Source organism: Filicampus tigris, chromosome 16, assembly GCF_054856515.1.
Source record: "Filicampus tigris isolate MCC_2025a chromosome 16, RoL_Ftig_1.0, whole genome shotgun sequence".
NCBI classification, from domain to species: domain Eukaryota; kingdom Metazoa; phylum Chordata; class Actinopteri; order Syngnathiformes; family Syngnathidae; genus Filicampus; species Filicampus tigris.
This window is the reverse complement of record NC_141232.1, coordinates 13,125,965-13,146,869: the sequence shown is the minus strand read 5'-3', so window position 1 is coordinate 13,146,869 and position 20,905 is coordinate 13,125,965. Positions and strand designations below refer to the sequence as shown.

Below are 20,905 nucleotides of genomic sequence, written 5' to 3'. Positions count from 1 at the left end.
ATCATCAACCAAGAAGTCAGTGTCATACCGAACACAAGGTAGAAACAAATCAGAGTAGTTTCTTCATCCATCCATTTTCTATGGGGCTTGTGCTTGTCGTTGGAGACCAGTGCAAGATGCGTCTTGCCTAAAGTCAGATGGGACCGCTACTAAGCGATCCCAATGAGGAAAAGCGCTGTAGAAATGGATGGATGGATGTTTACTCCACCATACTGGTCAGAAAGGATTGCATCCTAAAATACCAGCAGAATGCAGGTTTGTATCAAACTAGATACAGTGTGCATGGTCGTACAGAACCACAATATATGGCACCGACCATCTTTCATATTGTTCTCATGTTTTAAACGACGTACTCTTGCGTTGTTGCGCCACCCGATGGGGAAGGAGTTCAATGACAGTTTGAGCACTTAGCGCTAATGATATATTTCACCCATGTTGACTGACATCTTAAAGTGGAAGTCAACTCAAACATACTTTTTTCAATATGTTCTATGCACGCTTAGTAGTTGAAACAAGGCATTCTGATAAATATTGCGTTTGTGGAATATAACTTAAGCAGCAAAATTCACACATTTTTAGGCATCTCTGGGGGCGGCCATTTTGTCACTTCTGTCGACTGAAAATGCTCAGGGCTCAGGTAACGACCAATCACGGCTGACCTGTTTTCTGAAGCTGAGCCGTGAGCCAAAGCGGTGAGATCTTATCCATGTTAAACCCATGTTACTGGTTATGTTATTATATTGTTTTGCTGCCCATGTGCAAATATGTATACCAAATAAATAAATACAAAAGAAATGGTACAGACGCCATCCATTTTCTGTTTAGGGTCATGGCTACGCAGGTGTGATGTGTCTATCCCAGCTGACTTTGGGCGAGCGGCGCAGTTCACCCACCAAGTGCACAGACACCAACCAATCACAAGATTTGAACACAGAACGGCTGATTGTGAAATAGTGAAGTTTGCCACGTGTTTTCCAAGTGTTACTACACTCAATTAATATCCATAAAACAAATCCAATCGGCTTGATCTACCTTTTCCTGCAAGTTGTCGGCCTCCTCTTTGTGTGAGGCCTCGTTGTCTTCTTCCGCCTGACGCTGAGCTGCCTCCTTTTTCAGGTACTCAAGCTCCCTACAAGGCACGTACAAACAGACACACACACACACACACACATCAACAAGATATTGTCTTGGCATTCCGTAAGCGCGTTAGGTTTGTCCTTCCACCCTTACTTCTGCTGATATTCTTTGATCATTCTCTTGGCTTTGCTGTACTTCCTCTCTAAGGTTTGGTATTGAGCCTGGGTTTCCTTCAAGTGTTCGTCCACCGCCTAAAAAAAAATAAACACAGTCGCACACGTAGTAAATCGGAGACAGCTGAAATATAGAATAATCATAAAACTCAAAACTGTGCCTATTGTTTGAAAACAAACAAATACGGCTGGGCTGGGCTTTGGTTCTTCTCCAATTTTTCACAAATTTTCCCCCGGAATTAATGGTCGTATAGCATTTACCTTTAACGTGCTTGTCTATAATTTTCATTCTAATCTCCTGGGATAGCTCGCCCTTTTGCTTACTCTGGTCCGTGTTTAAGTGTGGTACCCACCATGTTACCAAACAGCGCTGTGACTACTTGTCAAAATTTAAATGGGCAGGTCGACTCATTACAAGTTTGATGACACCTGTGATGCTAATTAGAGGACATTGGTTGAACAAGTCCCTACGGTCAAATTATTTTCATTCGTATCTAAGGGTACCACCATTTTTGTCCAGGCATTTTTTCAAGAGTTAATTTTCTTTTTAATCTATTGTACCACAATTCAAAAGCAATGTCTGATTTTCATTGGTTATTTATTTAAAAGTTTATTTCTTATTATTTTTGTCAGATTCAATTTATTCATACGACCGCTGTGGATTTTTCTTCAATTAACACATTTACTGCCATTGACGTATTTATTTGTCTTTTCACAGTCCAGCCATTCAATCCCAGGAACTTCTTTATATTTTTTTCCATTTTTTTTCTAACGTTAGGGTAAAAGAGCATCTGAAAATGTCCGGCAGTGAATGAGTTAACAGTGGGGTAACAATTTTGCCCACGTTTATCTTTTAAGTGTCGTTATTCCCTAATGAATTACCTTACACAGCGACTGGGCCTCCATCCAATAACCCTCCAGTTTCTCCATCCTCTCTTTACTGTCCCGGATGCTTTGTTCCAGCTGAGCACGCTCCATTCGCCAACGCAATTTATCCTGCTCTGCGTGAGCCAACTGTGGGGAAGTTTGTCACAGCTGAGCCAGCAAATGAAGCTATATTGGTGTACATGTCTGCCGTGCAAAACACGGGCATTGCTTCTTCTTTGTAAGATTTTTAATAGGCTCTCACCTTCCTCTTCAGCAACTGGATCTCAGCTTGGGTTACTGCATGTTTGATTTGAAGCTGAAAGTAGACGGAGAGGTAGGATATGAGTGTAAACAGGCTCTTTATGTGATTTAGTTTCGAAAAGTAAACAACACATACCGTACTTGATCTAAATGCCCCCCACTATAATGCATCACTTACTACTTTTATTCATGATACGAACATTTCAGAAATATGAATCCTTTGTATTATTAATTTATTTTTCATTTCCACCATACCAAAGTTAGAGCGCCTTCAGTTTGTGCCCAGTCCGGTGGGGCTCATGGCTGGTGAGATTAGATTTAGATTTACAAATTTACAGTATGAGCCAAACAGAGTGGTGTATTTTCCATTCAATTAGCAGACTGACATTAAAAACTGGTAAACGAGTATTTTCTTCCTGACCTGATGTTTGAAGTAGATCTTTAATCTCCAGCCTGCGCATAGTCTCACTCATCCAGGTTATTGTGTTCTCTGGACACTGAATCAATCGCAACTGGCTGTCTTTGAAGACGTTTCGCCTCTCATCCAGGCTCAGGTTAATCTCCATCATCTGTCTTCCTTTTCGATTTGTAGTCCAGATTTGATGGACTTCTCAGGTGATATACAAAGTACATCTTGCATAATTGGCTTTCATTTGGAACAATATTTTAGAGTGCGCTGACTACTCTCTTCCCATGTATTTCAAAAGGCAAATACGCAAATTCAGCAATTTTCACAATAAAATACAATGAAAAAAAATCAATATAAATCACAGACCAGAGAACTAAAATTGAAAATAAATTTCTTTAATCATTATCTGTTTATGTTTTACTCTTCTTCACTCTCCTGCCTCCCCTGACTGCACGTCTCTGGTTGTGTCGCAACATGCCGGGCAGCACCTGAGGTCTATTGAAAGAGATGCATCTTAATCAAGAGCAAGAATTAGAGACAAAGAGAAGCTTTCCAACTTAGCTCCAGTAATATTTGTTGTTCTTAAAGAGCAGATGGATTGTGAGTATTTTTTTTTATGATCTATCATCTATTCTCATTTCCAAATTAGAGTTACCGGTAAGATAACAAACTTTCATAAGACAAAATGATATATTATGGTTGAACATTTTGGTGTTTAAATATACGCTGTTTTATTGTCTTCTGTTTAATGTGTGACTCTTAGTCAACTTCAAGTATGAGTGACAAATTAACATCTTGAAGCAAGTGGGAGGTGTAAACCAACAAGGAACATTTTTTTCTATGGTCTCACAATATCTCAAGATTTTCACATACTGTGTACATATGTGTGGAAAGTTTCCTCACTGTAAACAGGGTTTCACAATGCCATTTATGTTATGAATGACACTCGGGATGCAAAGACATAAAGTCATTGTACCTCCTTGAATTTGTGAGTCAACTTCTCAGGGTCCAGCTCGACAGGAGACAACGATTCTTGGTGCTCGGCCAGGTCGAAAACCTCGATGGAATTTGGAAACATGGGACTCATCTCCTCATCCTCATCTGTCGCATATTCACCTGTCTATAAGACATCAACAAGGAGCAAGGTTATAAATTACAATACCTGTAGTAAATCTTTTAAGGTCTGTCACGTCATCTCATACAGATTATAGCAGTGAGGTACATTAAGGCAGGTGTCACCAATACGATTGCCACACAGAGCAACCTATTTTCATTGCTGGTTGGATCTGGTCGGTCGCTGCAACACTTGGCCCCAATGCAAGGATGGAAAACTCCTCTATCAGTACTTTTGGATCTACATTTGATTCAAGTCCAATTAGATTTGGTGGGATTTTTTTCACTTATAGTGGTGTGTTTTTGCATGTTTGTCACATTTAAATGTTTCCCATCATCAAACAAATGTAAATATTAGTCAAAGCCAACACAAGTAAACTTCAAATGCAGTTTTTAAATTAAGGTTTTCCGTATTACGGGAGAAAAAATCTTGCATGTTAATTTTTTAAGCCATTTAGAAGTTGACTTGTCCCCCTCAGGATTTTCTGGGGAGGGATAGAATTCTGGGTTACATCAATCAAAGCAAGTCATCCAGGTCCTGAAGTAGCAAAGCAACCTAAGACCATCACAGTATCACAACCACTGTTGGGATGGTGTTCTTCTGAGCAGAGATGGGAAATTCAGGTCCAGAAAGTAAAAACCCCTGCCACAGTTTGGCTTGAGCCACAGGTGCGTCTAATCAACGGTTGAGTAGAAGCACCTGTGGCAAACTGTCAGTCAAACCGTGGCAGGGTTTTTACTTTCTGGACCTGGATTTGCCATCGCTGCTTCTGAGATTCCATTACATTTATGCCAGTTACGAGACACATGCCTTCCAAAAAGTTCAACTTTTGTTTTCTCAGTCCATAGAATATTCTCTCAAAAGTGTTGAGAATCATTCAGACGTGTTTTACAAAATTAATGTTCTTTTTAGTCAGCAGTGGTTTTCGCACTGTAACCAGAGATGGGAAATCCAGGTCCAGAAAGTAAAAACCCTGCGACAGTTTGGCTTTTGCCACAAGTGCTTCTAGTCAGGGAGCTCGTTTACCTGCCAGTTGAGTAAAAACACCTGTGGCTCAAGCCAAACTGGGGCAGGGTTTTTACTTCCTGGACCTGAATTTCCCATCTCAGCCTTTAACTCTGCCATGGATGTCAATTTTACTCAGTCTCTTCCTCATTGTTGAGTCATGGCCAGCAGTTCTCTCAACATTGTCCAGGGTTCCTAAGTGACCTCAATAATAAGTCGTCGTTGTGCCCTGGGGGTAATTTCTGTAGATTGACCACTCCTGCAATGGTTCACCACTGTTCCATGCTTTCTCAATATGTGGATAATGGCTCCCACCGTGATGCGCTGGAGTCCTCAAGCTTTGGGAATGACTTTGCAACCCTTTCCAGGCTGATAGCTGTCAGTTACTTTATGTCTCATCGGAGGGTTAGCATTGCTCTCATCAATGATAGATGTCATTTACTTTATGTCTCATTTGAGGGTTAGCGTTGCTCTCATCAATGTGCTGATTCTCACCAAAACGGGAACAGCCTTGGAAGAATTTTGTGAAATCCATACCTGTAATCAGTGGCGGTCCTAGAAAGTTTTACGTGAGGTGGCAAGACGTTCAGTTGGGGAGCAGAGGTTCTCACTCTGCTCTCCCCATACACACACATTTCAAGGTCGGATTTCAGTTGAAGCATTCCCTATCAAATTTTATGCATGCCACATGAAAAACATATCTTAATGTTGAACACTAATCCGGTCTTTTTAGTCTCTGCAAGAACAATCCTAAACATTTAAAATGTTCAGGTTTTTATTTGAAATACCTGACTGTCTACATTTAGTCACAGTCTTTCACACAGTCTACAATTTATCAACATTTATCAGATAAACTCACTCACAAAGATCCTCAAGCCATTTTATTATTATTACAGTGGCCAGCAAACCATTTAACAAAAACATCTATGTCTTTGCACGCTTGGTCTCAATGCTGAGAAAGTTAAATGTCATAAGCGTCCACTGAACATTGTTGACCACAGGTGGTATTTTACAAGCTTCAGTGTTGAGAAGCTGCGGTGACATCCAGCGCTACTCAACAGCTGGAATTCTTTGTAATCTGGAAGAATAGACCAATAAAATGTTTCATGTGTTCATAACAAATATATTGATTTGGATGCAAAGTCAACAGTCGAACAGTAGGATGTAACCTATTTTTTTCCTCTTTAAAGGCAGTCAACCTTGACATCTTTTTTTCAAGAATATGTTCTATGCAGGCCCACTAGTTGAAACAAGGCAATATGATTAATATGAAATTAAGTGAAGTTAAGCAGCAAAACCCACCCGGTTTTAGTCATCTCAGGGGGCGGCCATTTTGTCATAGAACATATTCTTTAAAAAATTATGTTTGGGTTGACTTCTGCTTTAAAGAGGGGCTTGGTATGGGAATGAATTGTAAACTTAGAATTAAAACAATTATATGAATGATATCATTAACACTGAAAGTCGTATTTAGAATTTAGGAATTTATTATTGATAGATTAACTGCCGACAGTAAGGGAAGCAAACTGGGATGGCAAGGCATTCGGTGGGGGTGGCAGCTGCCACCCCACAGATTTGCAGTTTTTATAGTCATTAATAAAAAAAAAGTAAAAAAGTAGGAGGCTGCTGAACACGCCCCCTCCTTATGGTAATTCTGATGTATTACTATTAATATACATTTTATGTACCACAAGTGAAAATTCCACTCTCTGACCACAAGGTGGGGATGATGAACTATGTTTAAGAATACTGTGAGAAACCCACATAGTACTTAAACCTCAAGCTCATCAAACACCATTCTGCCATAAGTGAATTTTATCACAAATTTTCTTTCCACAGACACACGCCAACATCTTCAATATATTTGCAGAAGACTGTAAGATTTTACAGCTGCTAACAGGTGACGGATTCCGCATTTTCTTCCATTTCCAGCGTTTGTTATGATTATGTGTTACATTATTTTTCAGTGTACACAAGGTTATCATTTCGCCTTACCTCCTCATCATCGTCCATGTACTGCTTGTATCGCTGCTCCATCATCTCTCGCTGCCATCTCTCCTGTTCCAGAGTTTGTTGGATCAGCTGAGCCACTTCGCTCTGCTCCCCAGGCTTCTCCCGACCAATCACAAACCTGAAAATGATATGTCTTAAAGATTGCCTTTTCGATAAACCCTTTTATAAACTCGCAAGTTACAAAGAACAACAACAAAAAAACATATCAAAACATGCATCAACTATCACAGAGGTGATTAAAATCACAAATACCAGAGAAAAAAAGTATCTACAATAAAAAAATATAGGACATGTACATACAGGAACGTTTAAGCGTGACAGACATGTACAGGCCAATAAAGCAATTGCGTTGCATACTTGACGGTGCCTGATGTATTGCGTAGGACAGAGGCAGCAAAGCTCTGAGTCACACCAACCAGGCTGGTCCCGTCAACCTCGACGATCAGATCGTTCACTTGGATCCTAAAAATTCAAATCAAGGCAGAACACACCGTACAGTATGTATAAAAAACAACAACACTAGAATGCATGTGGATTTTACAATTGCAAAAACATCACAGTCATTTGTGAACATAACACCTGGCTGCAAAACACAAAAAGCCCATTTACATGAAAAGAAAAACTATAAAATAATATATTGCATAACCCTAACCCTTTTCTGAGGCCAATCCACTAACACCCACTATGCTCTTGTAAGACTGTAAGTAATACATTCCTACCTTGGCCCTTTGTCGATAAAACATTGTCTAAAAATCAATATTGGCTGCATTAGATAACGTGCCTCCAAGTGAAGGTGAATATGACTGGTCATGAGAAAAATCCATGCAGTGATCATCTCATCCTAAGTGATTTAAAACTTAATTAAGGCAACAGAAGTGAACGTTTTGAGTAAAGTTAGTTGACATAAAGCAGCGATCCTGATAACAGCTCTGCAGCAAATATCGTGTGACATTTAGAGGATCTATAAACTCCGAAGGAACAAAGAAACCTTTTAGAGGAAACACAATTAAGCTTTTAGCCTCTGGTGAGACGAGCGAAAAAACAAGCATGCCCTCGTTCGTTCACCTCCTAAATCAATTCACATCTAAGTAGCACAAACTAGAAGTTATAACTAAAATGGTTTCACACTTTCTTTTACTTCAAAACAAATGTAAATAATTAGGCGTCATTCACCCAGTTGAACCACTCAGGTGGTCACACAGGTGATTGAGATCCTCCAAGTGACGTTCTCATTGAACCAAACCTTTACCTGCCATCTCGCTGTGCAGCTCCACCCTCAGTGACCGTCTTGACGAAGATGCCCAGTTTCTCCAGACCCATATCAGCTCCTGCACCCATTCCTATGATACTGATTCCCAGACCGTCACTGTCTGAATGACACACACACACACACACAGAGTGTCAATATTATATCATTTAAATGGAAATATACGAGAAGATATTTTATTGATTCAATCGGAAAGAAGCCAGAATGAGTTTAAAGGGAAAGTCAACCCAAGAATATTTTTTTCAAGAATATGGTCTGTGCAGTCCCACTAGTTGAAACAAGGCATTCTGATAAATATTGCGTTTGTGGAATATGAGTTAATCTACCCGTTATTAGCCATCTCTGGGGGCGGCCATTTTGTCACTTCTGTCGACTGAAAATGACATCAGTGTCTCAGGGCTAGGTAACAACCACTCACATCTTACCTGTTTTCTGAAGCTGAGCCATGATTGGTCGTTACCTGAGCAATGAGAATGTGTGATGTCATTTTCAGTTGACAGAAGTGACAAAATGGCCGCCCCCAGAGATGGCTAAAAAAGGGTGGATTTTGCTGCTTTAAAGGGAAGTCAACCCAAACATTTTTTTTCAAGAATATGTTCCCATCAGGCCCACTAGTTGAAACACGGCATTCTGATTAATTTTGCGTTAGTGGAATATAAATTAGGCAGCAAAATGCACTCGTTTATAGCCATCTCTGGGGGCGGCCATTTTGTCTTCTGTCGACTGAAAATGACATCACAACTGCTCACAACGACCAATCACGGCTCAGATTCAGAAAACAGGTCAGCCGCGATTGGTCGTTTTGCTGCTTAATTTATATTCCACAAACGCAAAATTAATCGGAATGCAATGTTTCAACTAGTGGGCCTGCTGGGAACATATTCTTGAAAAAAATATGTTTGGGTTGACTTCCGCTTTAACTCATATTGCACAAACACAATATTAATCACAATGCAATGCCATGTTTCAACTAGTGGGCTTGCTGGGAACATATTCTGGAAAAAAATATGTTGACTTCCCCTTTAAGACAATAATGTAAGAATGTAGACAATGTACCTCCTCAGCTGTATTTATTGGTTTGAAATGGTCTTTAAATTGCCTTTAGAAACCAGTGTGGGGTGCCTGGGGTGGTTGCTAGTTCAATTCCATCACCTCCAGAATTACACCCCTAATTAGGCTAATCTTCACTGACTTTAATCTCCTAATGGGATAACAGAGTTTTTAGCCAACAGATGTATGCATGTGTGTCCACTAACAGCAGCGCCTTGTCAGTTACTGAGTGCAGGGACCAAATGCATAAAATAGTCTGCCTCTACAAAGATTATATAATATGATTGCTGCTGCCAGACAGGTATTAACTTAGCAACATCTCACACACTGATTACTGTTTTACATGCTGGACTCTTGCTAGTGGCGTCATACACATGTTTGCATGCATTTTATGTGTTTGAACAAATTTTTTTTTTTAACACTCCGATAGTTCCTTTTGTCCCGTCTCCAATGGCTGGAGAGGACCAACACATCTTCGACTTTCGTACTTGCACAGAGGCACTTTAGACTGTTGATTTATTGTGAAAGTGTGAATTATTGAAGGATGTTTCGTTGATATGTCTTGTCTTTTTTTATGTTACCTGCCAAGGGAATACAAAGGTAAATTAGCTATTGCTAACTTCGGCACATTTACGCAGGTATTGTGCCAGTGTTCATTAATGCGCATTTGCAGGCATTCGTCTACATACTTTAGTCCGTCTATGAGTTCCCGTCTACATGAGAATTATGTTCTCGACGGCAATTGGCTAACGCCGACGAGGGACCACTTGGGTCGGCCGGAAATACCACCCAGAAGTTATAGACGGATAGAAGATGCCCAGCTCTGGTCCCTTTCAAATAAACAATAAAAATGAATGAAACGAAACGTGTTTATTTTTGTTGTTGTAGTTTGCAATGGTATAGAATTGCACTGCATTGTAATGAATGCTGTTTCTAATGTCATATTGTGCAAGTGGTCACAATGTTGTGGCTGGTCGTGTGTGCGTACTTAGTCAAGAGGCTTGTCTGAGTGACTCACGCATTGTAGACGTGCATGTTTATGAGCGTGTGCGTGTGGGTGTTCACCTTTCTCCAGCTCAACGGGAAACAGATCCAGCTTCTCAACTCGCTTCTCTAGCTCATACTCGGCCGACGCTGCCATCGGGTCCACATCGTCATTACGCCGATCATAGTCCTCGTTACCGTAGGTGGTGAATACCTACAGGGCAAACATATCATAAAACACGTATCCATCCATTTCTATACCGCTTATCTTGCTCAGCGTCATGTGGTCTGAAGCCGATCAAGGCTAACTTGGTGCGAAAGGCGTTGACTGGTTACCAGTCAATCACAATGCACATATACTATATAGATACGGGCAGTGTGAATGTAGTCTGTGTTGAACCCATCCTGCCTGTACACAAGTCAGGCAAGAGAATCACCACACCATCAGTGACTCTATATACACCTTAATACATGAATGAGGGTAATACTATGAGAACTGTATTGATATACCATTTTAAAATATTGTTTTAAACAAATACTGTATATAAATTAATCTATAATCTATTCATAATCTTTGAGCAGTAACAAGAAGATTAATAAGTGGGTATAAAAACTGAATAAAGATCAGTGATTACTGTGTTCACACATTTGGCTGGGTAAAAAATAACTTTGGTTTGGTTTGGTTTGCTTTGGTGTGCACCAAAAAAAAGCAGAACCTTGATCCTCTTGCAACCGAATTGCTCATTCTCAAGTATGAATGCTGCATGGAGCAAAAACATGAAGCAGGGTTGAAATTACAAGGAAAAGACAAAGAACTCACACACATTTGAATTGGACAGGGTGATGATTGTGAAGCTATAAATGGAGAGCTTTCAAGTTGTAAATACTTATGCCCTATAAGAGGAATGTGAGTCGGAGGAGAGAGAGAGAAGTTCTGGAGTAAAGTGGATGAGGTTAAAGAGAGTATTCCTCCAGGGCAACGGCGGGGATTGGAGCAGACCTCAATGGGCCCGGTGAAAGGAACAGAGGTAAAGAAAAGGAATTTGTAAGGGACAGATAATGGTGGGTTTTGCAAAGAGAATGGTGATCACAATTTCCAAAAGGGAGAAGAAGCTTTGGAAACTTTGAAACACGATGTATGCCAGATTAGAAACGATGACGTGAGGAAAGCTCTAAGGAGGATGAAGAGTGGAAAGGCCGTTGGTCCTGATGGCATGCTGGTGGAGCTATGGAAGTGTCGAAGGATTTTCACAAGACTGCTTGACAGAATCTTAGAGAATAAGCCTGAGGAGTGGTCTACAATAAAAACTTGATGAAAAGTTAGTTAGGCCGGGTTAAGACAAGAAGCGGAGCAACAGCATGGGTTTCATGCCAAGAAAGGCCGCAGATGCCACATTTGCCCTGGGAATGGTGAAGGGGAAGTACAGGCAAGGTCAGAATGAACTGCGTATGTATGACAGGATGCCAAGGGAGGCGCGTTGGTACTGTAGGGGGAAATTTAGAGTAGCAGAGAAGTAGTAGTTAGACTAGTTCAAGGCACTTCTGGGAACAGTAAGACAGTGATGAGGTGTGCTGCTGAAGTGGCAGAAGACTTCAATAAGGTGGGGCTGCATTGACGACTTGCTCTAAGATGCTTTTTGGTTATTATGGTGTTGAAAGATTGACAGATGAGGTCAGACAGGAGTCTCTGTAAGCTATTATGATGACAGTTCAAGTTGTGTTCAAAGAGAAATCTAGAAAAATTGGACCAAATGTATAACTTTTTTTAAATGTAATTAAAATATTGGCCTGGATCAGAGTATCAAACAGAGTGAACAAAGCCAAGATGCATATTTTTAGTGAAGGAACAGCAGTTCGTCATTCTGTTTTATGACTAAAAACATCTTTATCGGTCAATGAATAACCTGATCAGAGTTTTATATAATATTGTCTTGGCAGGTTGGAGCAAGTAAAAGAAGGGTATGAAATCCTCCCACGAGTGCCAGCTGTGACGCAAACTGTCACAGGATCACAAAGAAGAGCCCAAGTGAGAGCACACATGACCAGACATGACAGGAATTCAGGTTGAACAATGAATGATAAAAAGAACCGGCAGAACTCAAAAGCACACGAGGTCAACTTCAAAACAGACGTGTGGGCGGGATGCAGAGTGGGCAGAGGCGCAAGAGGGAAGTGCAACAGAACTTGCATTTTACAATATGAGCAATACAGTTGTCAAATGTGACTAGAATAAAATAGAATGCCATCAATATCATTGTACATGTGAACAAGCAGTACTGTATAAAATCAAACAATCAAGTTCCATAGTATTGAACAAGATAAAAATACTAACAAATAAATATCAGTATTGTTGTATATTCCACTTGAGGATTTGATCTCGAGTTCTTGTATAATATAAATAAAATAAATGATAACAATTTGGGAAAAAAAACCCCTGAATAAATCATAAAACTTCAAAATGTTTGGCTGGTACATTGACTTGTAAAAAGATCACCAAATGACCTACAGTCCAAATATCTCACATGTTGTGTTAGCACTATCGGCCAGTGACTTAAAATAAATAAATGACCATCTCGAACTGTAGCGTGGGAGAAAAACAAAGAAATATGATTTCTTCCCAGTTCTTAACAAGCGCTCACATATTTCCTTCATGAACTAACTTAATCATTCTTTGTGCCATTATTAACTATGCTCCTCCCCCCCCCGTCTCTCTAAAAGGCCAGAAGCATCTGTCTCCCCGATGACCATCTCTGATCACATGGCTCGGTTTCTGTGGCAACCCCAGGCTTGCCTGGCGTGATTTTGGCAATAGCATTGACTTGTTCTCCCTCGCTCTCTCCCTGAGAGATATGCTAATATGTTTGTTTGTGACAGACACAGCCAAAGCGATTTTATGTGAAATACATAATTCATTACATTGCATCTGACACACACAACGTACACACAAACACACTTACACAAACCGACGCAAACGGGGTTCGAGAGCAGGATTGTTAAACTGCTTCCTGTTGTCACATTTCCTTCCTGTTGAGTAACTTTATAGCGCTGTGAATGTGTGTGTCTGTCTGTGTGTGTGCGTGCGCATGTCTAAGCGGGTGCGTGTGTGTGCATGCATAATGAGGCCTCAGCATGTGCCCTGCCCTCCCAGATACACTCATGAAGTCACAAACTTTCCATGGTGACAGAAATGTCAACAAATAACAAGCAGAACTTTAAAAAAAAAAAACCTTGCAAAAAAGTAACACAACTACCAAATCTCATATGTACAGTATGTACAGTAGCAAGATAATAATGGAAAATCAACTTGCCCTAACAAGTACAGTATGGTCATGAGTATGGTTATGTCTGACACTTTGCCTGTTATTTTCCAGGCATGAGGCCTACGGAAAAAAAGGGACTTGTTCCATTGACAAGAACTCCACAAACAACAGGCTTTCTTTTGGATATTTTGACCTCTCTCGATTAAGAATTGTAACTGTTTTTAGCCCAAGATCTTGCGGGCGTACATGTATGTGTGTTTTTCGATTCAAAACAAACACACTCAGCCACATTCCAACTGTTTTTCTCACACTCACAGGGGTAACCTTGTTCACCATTCAACACACGTAAACACAAGCGTGATAGAGTTGAGGCGACGAGCAGGGAAGCGTTACGGCTTCTGGGGAATCACACAGCCTCTATTTTGTGGCCATTGTGATTCAAGTTGGTGATAATCACTCAAAATACGAATAAGAAATGATACTACATTTTCTTGAGGGGACAAATGATGTTTTGGATAGGTAAATTGGGTGTGCACAGAAATAAAAACTGTCAAATTGAACACAACACTGCCAAAACAACAAATGCCTAAAGGCCAAAACTTACTAATAGACAAACTTTGAACACTTCAGTCACAGATTAAAATAAATTTAGCCAGCAGCTAAAAACATGCCTCCTAAGAATATTAACTACACCTACATTCAGGAGATACCTTTAGCTACATAATTTGTCATGAAATACTTTGTTATGCTTTCTATTTATAAAAGAAGGGAAGAAAATAATAATAATAATAATAATAATAATAATAATAATTATAATAATAATAATTATAATGTCGATGGAGCCGAACAATGAGTTGTGCCGCCTGTAATGTGTAGGTCAATGACCACAATACAACTTGAAATTCCAACAAATATGTAGTACAGTGAATCCGCAATATTTTGTGTTTCATCTTTTGAGCCCCCTGCTGTGTTGTGGATTTTTAAACAATCGTTTTTATGGATTTTTACAATATACAGGCCGCATCATGTTGGCCAGTGGTCTATTAGAAGTTTTAACGGAACATAAAGAAGAGGCAGCGAAGAGGCAGGTCGCCATCTTAACTGCATTTATAGTGTGTCTGTTGTTTCCAGACAATATTTTCTTGTTAAAGTAGCAATTGTTGAAGATTGTTAATTACTGTAGCATCAATGCTAATTCCGATAGCTTGTCTCTAGTGTTTTCCATTATGTTAGCATTATGACATTTCATTATTATTTGGTTAAACATTTTGGTATTTAAATATACATTGTTTACATCTCTTTTGTTTTATGTCAGTTTTACAGTAAACTTTATCTCAAAGGAGTGACAGACATACAGCTTGGAGCAAGCAAGATGTGCTTTTTATTTGGAGAACTGTGTGAGTGAGAGAGTATGGTCTCTCTATATCGCAGACGTTCACCTGTCACGGGCTGGTGCGAGAAATAATCCCCTCAATGGAAGGGGGTTCACGTTTCTACAAAAATCATGAAAGAAGCTGGAAGCAAAATATAATTTTTTTTAATAGCTCCTACAAAGACTACTGATCACGCTAGAATAACACTTTCATTAATTTGGTCTTGTGGGATGTGAGATACCTGCAACTCGTTTTAGCAGTGGTCAGACATGGCCAATTAGCAATACAATGACTCACATGGGCTTCTACACAAATACTGCACTGTGGAAGAGGCTGAAGAAAGGAGGCAGTGAGAAAAAAAAGATCATAAGGACATGCGGTTGCATAGATCAAGTTAAAGGAGCAGTCTAAAACATGTCACAAGCACGTAAAAACATGTCTCTCAACCTGTCATTACATTACTATAACAGCCATATTGTCTGTTTCTCTTAAATACGTCCCTGCAAAAGGCGACTGCCCATCAACTACTTTGACCAGCTACACTGTAACCTCAGCGACCTCAAGACGCAATGATGCAACCTCAGTGAAGTGGTCAGTGAATAGACGTTTCTAGGTCCAACAAATGAAAATAATTCCTTCTTCACATGACTTAAAAACACATGCGTCACTCTCTTCCTTGTGATCATCACCTCCTGTAATCAGATGTATGAGGACATGGCCAGCAGCAAAAGTGATCTATCAAATCATGCCATCCAGTAACTCTAAAAATAACGCGTGCCATTTTGAACTTTACAGAGACAACATGTTTATTCTTATGTGAAGCTAATCCCCTAATTCCATGTAGCCATTTTCAATGAGGAAGTACGATGTCGCAACACACTGAATCAGATGACTGCTGAGTTGCAGCACGTCAAATTTGATGAGTACATGTATGACATAGGACCAAGCACGTCAATGCGTGAATTTACTCCGGACACACACACACACACTTAATGAGCGCCTTTACGAAATCCACTTCTTCATCTATTTCATTTTAATTGTTTCACCCCATTCCCATGACTGGATTGTATTACATTTTTTGGAGCACATCTGAATGTATCCCCGTTGGTAACAATATTTGGATTTTACATGTTAAATGCTATCTGTCAAAAAAATCACTTCCATATCTCAGATGACATTTCATTTTACAGGAAAATGGTGATGCACTGTGTGTTTTATTTGGTTAGTTAACATGAAGAATGACGTGCATGATATTGTGTTAGTTATATTAGTGGACAGTTACAACCGCACTATCGTGGCACGGATTGCAAAAAGGGGAAAAAATATTTTATATTTTTATATATATTTAATATTTATATTTATTTTATAATAACATTTAAAAATATATATTTTTAGCATTATTTCTGAATCAAACAAGCAAGCCCCGGCCGGGATCAATTACCTCTTACAATCAGTAATTTGACTGCACTAACTTAGCGGAATGAATGGCACAGAGTACGGTAAGCGTGATGCTGATTGACTCAGCAACTGCAAACTCACCTTGATGGGCTCAGTGCTGAATCGAATCTTTCGATTGGCTCCTACGGGTTCCTCCTCCTCAGGAAGACCCTCAATTTCTGTGCAGCTGCTTTCTGGATGGTACGCTTCCTCCTCTTCCTCCTCGTCATCATCGTCCAGCTGGCTCCCCCCGGAGTCGTCCTCGCCAAGGCCGCTGTATGCACTCACGTCCACCAGATCCCCTTCGGAGTAATCCTCCTTCCTCGAGCCATCCTCGTCATTCTCCTCTTCATCGCCCCTTCTGTCAGAGTCAGCTTCTGTAACTTCAAAAGCCGGTGGCTCTTTTTCCCCATTTTCAAGGGAAGCGTGGACATCGGCTTGAACCAACCTGGCTCCAGCCTCAATATCCCCCCTGCAACAATCCTGTTCCGCAGTCACAGGCTCCGCGCCAGATGCAGCCACGGTACTAGAGCCCCTGTCTTCTGTCAACGCCAGCTGGGATTCCGACTCTGCTTTGTCCTCCGCATGGGAAGATGAAGTGTCGTCAGAGTGCTGATCTCCTGAATGTCTAAATCTCTCATCCTCGCTGACCCCCTCGCCGCCGATGTCGCACTGCGGGAGCGAGTCCGTCCCGTCAACCTCTGCCTCCTCGTTGACAGTTCCTGTTACCTCCTCGTCCTCATTAGTTGGAGGAGACGCTTTCATCTTAAAAAATGAGTGAGACAAATTATATAATCGTTTAACATGCTTCAAATTTCATACCAAAAGATGTCAATATGGTACTAAAAAGCCATAATTACAAAACTTGTTTCAACATCCATCTATGATTAAAAAATGGGTAGCACAAGTGGCTAAAATACACTTGCCAGCTATCTTGTAAGGTACACCTTACTCTTTGTAATACGCAGAGCTCTATATGTGCTTCTGTCCTGGTTGCTAAGTACAGCATAGCTAAAGAGCATACGTCAGCGTCAATGATGAAATACCTAGAGCAAAATTCACAAGCCCTGAAAGAGGGATCTGGTATTATTTAATATTACACGCAATTTAACTATTATTTATATTTGAATGACAGTCAAGAATACTAAAAGGTTACTTAAAGTGGAAGTAAACCCCCCAAAATTCTTTGCAATAATATGTTCTGTGCACCTTCATTAGTCTAAATATGGCTTTCTGGTTAATATTGTGTTTGAGAAATACAAGTTATGCAGCAAAATCCACCCGTTATTAGCCATCTGAGGGGGCAGCCATTTTGTCACTTCTGTTGCCTGAAAATGACATCACAGTTGTTCAGGACTCAGTTAATGACCAATCACGGCTACAGCTGCGAAAAAAAACACACTATTTCAATTGTCTTGCCAAACAAAACGAAACCGAGGCTACAAGCTCACTAAATGTAAACGCTCTCTATAGGAAGAGTCAGAGCAGACTCTTCCTCCTCAGGAGACTGAGGTCTTTTGGGGTTCAGGGGACACTCCTCAGGAACTTTTATGACTCGGTGGTTGCATCGGTCATCTTCCAGGGAGCGGTCACCTGGGCAGGCGGCGTCTCGGCCCGGGACAAGAAGCGGCTGGACAAACTGGTCAAGAGGGCCGGCTCTGTCCTGGGCTGCTCCCTGGACTCTGTGGACTCGGTGGGGGACAGGAGGATGTTGGCCAAGCTGTCATCAATGCTGGGCAACCCGGACCACCCCCTCCAGGGCACCCTAACAGCACTCCACAGCACCTTCAGTGACAGACTGTTACACCCTCGCTGTGCAAAGGAGAGATTCCGCCGTTCCTTCTTGCCTGCTGCTGTCAGACTCTTTAACAAGAACATTGTGTAGTCTCTACAAACTGGCGGTCATTAGTGCAATTGTGCAGTCCTGCACCTGAGCTCGTATCGTGCAATACCCAATATTCCCCACTACTGTAATACCGTGCAATACTCAACATTCCCCACTACTGTTAGTCTAGTTTTATTTTTATCCAATGCTGTTCCTTACATTTCACTACAGCACTGCAGCACTGTCACTTAGAGTATTTTTTCCTCTGTACTATGTACAGGCCGAAATGAGTGTTCCTCATATTTTTTATGTAGATGTAGGTTGGTGTGTATACACATGTGTATATACACATGTTACTGCGTATATCTACATAGGTTTGATTCTAAATGTTTGCCGTCAATGTTATACATTAATGGCCACATTATGCCGCCGCCCCTGTGTGACCTATATCTTTGCTACTGTAACAATGAAAATTTCCCCACTGTGGGATCAATAAAGGCATTCTTATTCTTATTCTTATTCTTATTCTTAAACAATCAAATATTGGTAAACAATGTCTGTTTTGACACTCAGATGGTCTGAATTTGGCTTAGTCAACATTATTGTATGAATCCATCTTGCTTTGCTGTAGTGTTTCTACATACTACTTCATACAGTAGCAGGACAATGTCAGATCTGCTGATTTCAGACCAGTTTCACGAGCATATTCTACACAAGTGGCACCACGAAAATCAGTAGAGTACCTTTGGAATGTGGTAACAAGAGAGGCGTGGCCAACAAAAACCAGCACAAACCAATGCACTCATATTAATGGACCAAATCTTGAAGGAAGAATCTTGATGAATCTATAATAACTGCATTAAGATGGTTATGAAGGCAAATGGGGATCTAACTCAGGATGATCAAAAATTAACAGGTGAAGAACTACAAGAGCGAAAGTAATCAACTGTAAATCCTTAAGTGCAGCCTTTGGCACTTGGCATTCAAGTCACCATTTGAGTAAAAGAAGTGGTTTAATGAGAAAAGACGTGAATCTATCTTTTTTAGGCTAAAATAATCCCCTTACAAATGATCCCTTGAAGACAAACACATCTTCTTACCTGGCTGCCAGCAGGCCCTGAGTTGACTGGAAGTTTTGGCTTTGGTGCTGGGGCAGGTCTTGACCGACGGTTGGGGAGGTAGAGATTGTTTTGTATATCAGCCTTCTCAAACACAGCACTGAGTTGGCTCACGGTGGGACTGACAGCCTCAGTAGGCCCGAAAGCAGCTGCAGCGGCAGCGGCAGGAATGGGAGCAGGATCGGGAATAGGATCGGGAATAGGATCGGGAATAGGATCAGGAATAGGGGGGTCATCTAAGCGGTCCAAAGCCTCGGTAGAGCCATTAAAGCGTGCCACAACGTCCAGGCGGCTGTCCTGGAAACCAGAAGCTCGCTCCTTCTTCAGCAAAATCCTGTTGGTAGCAGCTTGTTTCTCCTGAAGGAAAACAAACCCTTAAATGTTACTCTTACCCTGTTCAGGCTACACCATGGACCAGTCAATCACAGGGCTGACACATAGGCAATTCACATTTGGAAGAGTTTTGAATCGTATTCCTTACTTATATTAATGGGGTTTGAATCTTCACTTAAAGCGAAAGTCAACCCAAACATTTTTCAAGAATATGTTCTATGCAGGCCCATTACTTGAAACAAGGCATTCTGATTAATATTGCGTTTGTGAAATACGACATAAGCAGCAAAATTCACTCGTTTTTAGCCATTCAGGGGTCAGCCATTCTGTCACTTTTGGAGACTGAAAATAACATCACACTTGCTCAATGCTCAGGTAACGACCAATCACGGCTCGCCTGTTTTCTGAAGCTGAAGCGCAACACGGCCCCAAACACGGTTGCCTAGACTTAAGCCGGCACGAAAATGAAGTAACGCTTGTTTTTACGCCGAGCACAAGGTCTACCAGTCAGCCAAAATTAGAGCCCCAAAAGTCTACTTGAGGGCTCTATATTTGTGCCCAGTACAAGTCTGGCTCGAACCGCAGTCTAACTGTACACAGAGGTGGCCTACACTGAATATTGGTATTTTCGCAACATGCTTTAGATGGCGGTTTGCGCCATTGTGGGCATGAACACAGTCAATTTGATTTGCAGCTAATCATTCTCATTCTCTTCAAAATCGACAAACACGTGGGTGGCACAGCATGTCAAAAGCAGAAAGACATTTGCTGGAGTCCATGCAGGAACACAAAGTACGTTGCTACCCTAACCCTATCGTAACATATACCTGGACTGCATAGGTGAATGGGATTGTGAAGAGTGACTCAAGTAACAATTAATTTCATGCCACCTGTGCTAGTTGTTTAAACCACTAAACTACCGACACCTGTACAAAATCACTGCATTCTAATAGTGAGGTCTGCAGCAAACAGGTGGTTAATAATGTGCTGACTCCAGCAGTGATCCATACAGTCAAATCAGTGGAAACAATAGATAGAATGATGCCATTTCTGACCTGTAGCGTCCGTTGTTCAAACATCCTCCTGGTTTCCTGGAGTTTGGACAAACCTGAGGAGGAGCTCGCACCTTCTCCATCTGTTTTGGTGTCAAAACGATTGACCCTCTGTGAAACTGTGCCCCCTAGTTTGAGCAGGGCACTGTGGTCGACGTTCTCGTTGAGGCTCGATGCCCTTGGCAGGGAAAGTTTGACTGCCGGCTCATTTCCTGCCAATGAGAGGATTTTTAACTACAGATCTTGTTCGAATAGTGAATAAAAAGAGTGTTTTAGTGTCGCTATGT

At 41.0% G+C, this 20,905-nt stretch overlaps 1 protein-coding gene and 1 long non-coding RNA gene across 5 annotated transcripts in view; one reads left to right on the top strand and one right to left on the bottom strand.

Annotated features, from left to right (window-relative positions):
* LOC147134827 (neurabin-2-like) overlaps nt 1-20,905 on the bottom strand; it is a 35,943-nt gene that overhangs the window by 5,445 nt on the left and 9,593 nt on the right. For 2 of the 4 annotated variants that reach the window (XM_086055416.1, XM_086055417.1), the window contains exons 3-14: nt 20,622-20,830; nt 19,216-19,590; nt 16,393-17,055; nt 10,302-10,434; nt 8,169-8,289; nt 7,277-7,381; nt 6,902-7,037; nt 3,764-3,907; nt 2,380-2,433; nt 2,133-2,264; nt 1,231-1,328; nt 1,033-1,129 (exon numbers count right to left, since the gene is read on the bottom strand). In XM_086055416.1, the coding sequence (XP_085911542.1) occupies nt 1,033-1,129; nt 1,231-1,328; nt 2,133-2,264; nt 2,380-2,433; nt 3,764-3,907; nt 6,902-7,037; nt 7,277-7,381; nt 8,169-8,289; nt 10,302-10,434; nt 16,393-17,055; nt 19,216-19,590; nt 20,622-20,830 (2,267 nt within the window). Of the gene's footprint in view, nt 1-1,032; nt 1,130-1,230; nt 1,329-2,132; nt 2,265-2,379; nt 2,434-3,166; nt 3,283-3,763; nt 3,908-6,901; nt 7,038-7,276; nt 7,382-8,168; nt 8,290-10,301; nt 10,435-16,392; nt 17,056-19,215; nt 19,591-20,621; nt 20,831-20,905 lie in introns of those variants that run through there. The other 2 variants (XM_086055418.1, XM_086055419.1) reach the window with 2 other exon arrangements.
* LOC147134828 (uncharacterized) lies at nt 11,756-12,679 on the top strand. Its single transcript, XR_015090107.1, has 2 exons — nt 11,756-11,821; nt 12,159-12,679. It is a non-coding gene; the product is annotated as an uncharacterized LOC147134828 (long non-coding RNA).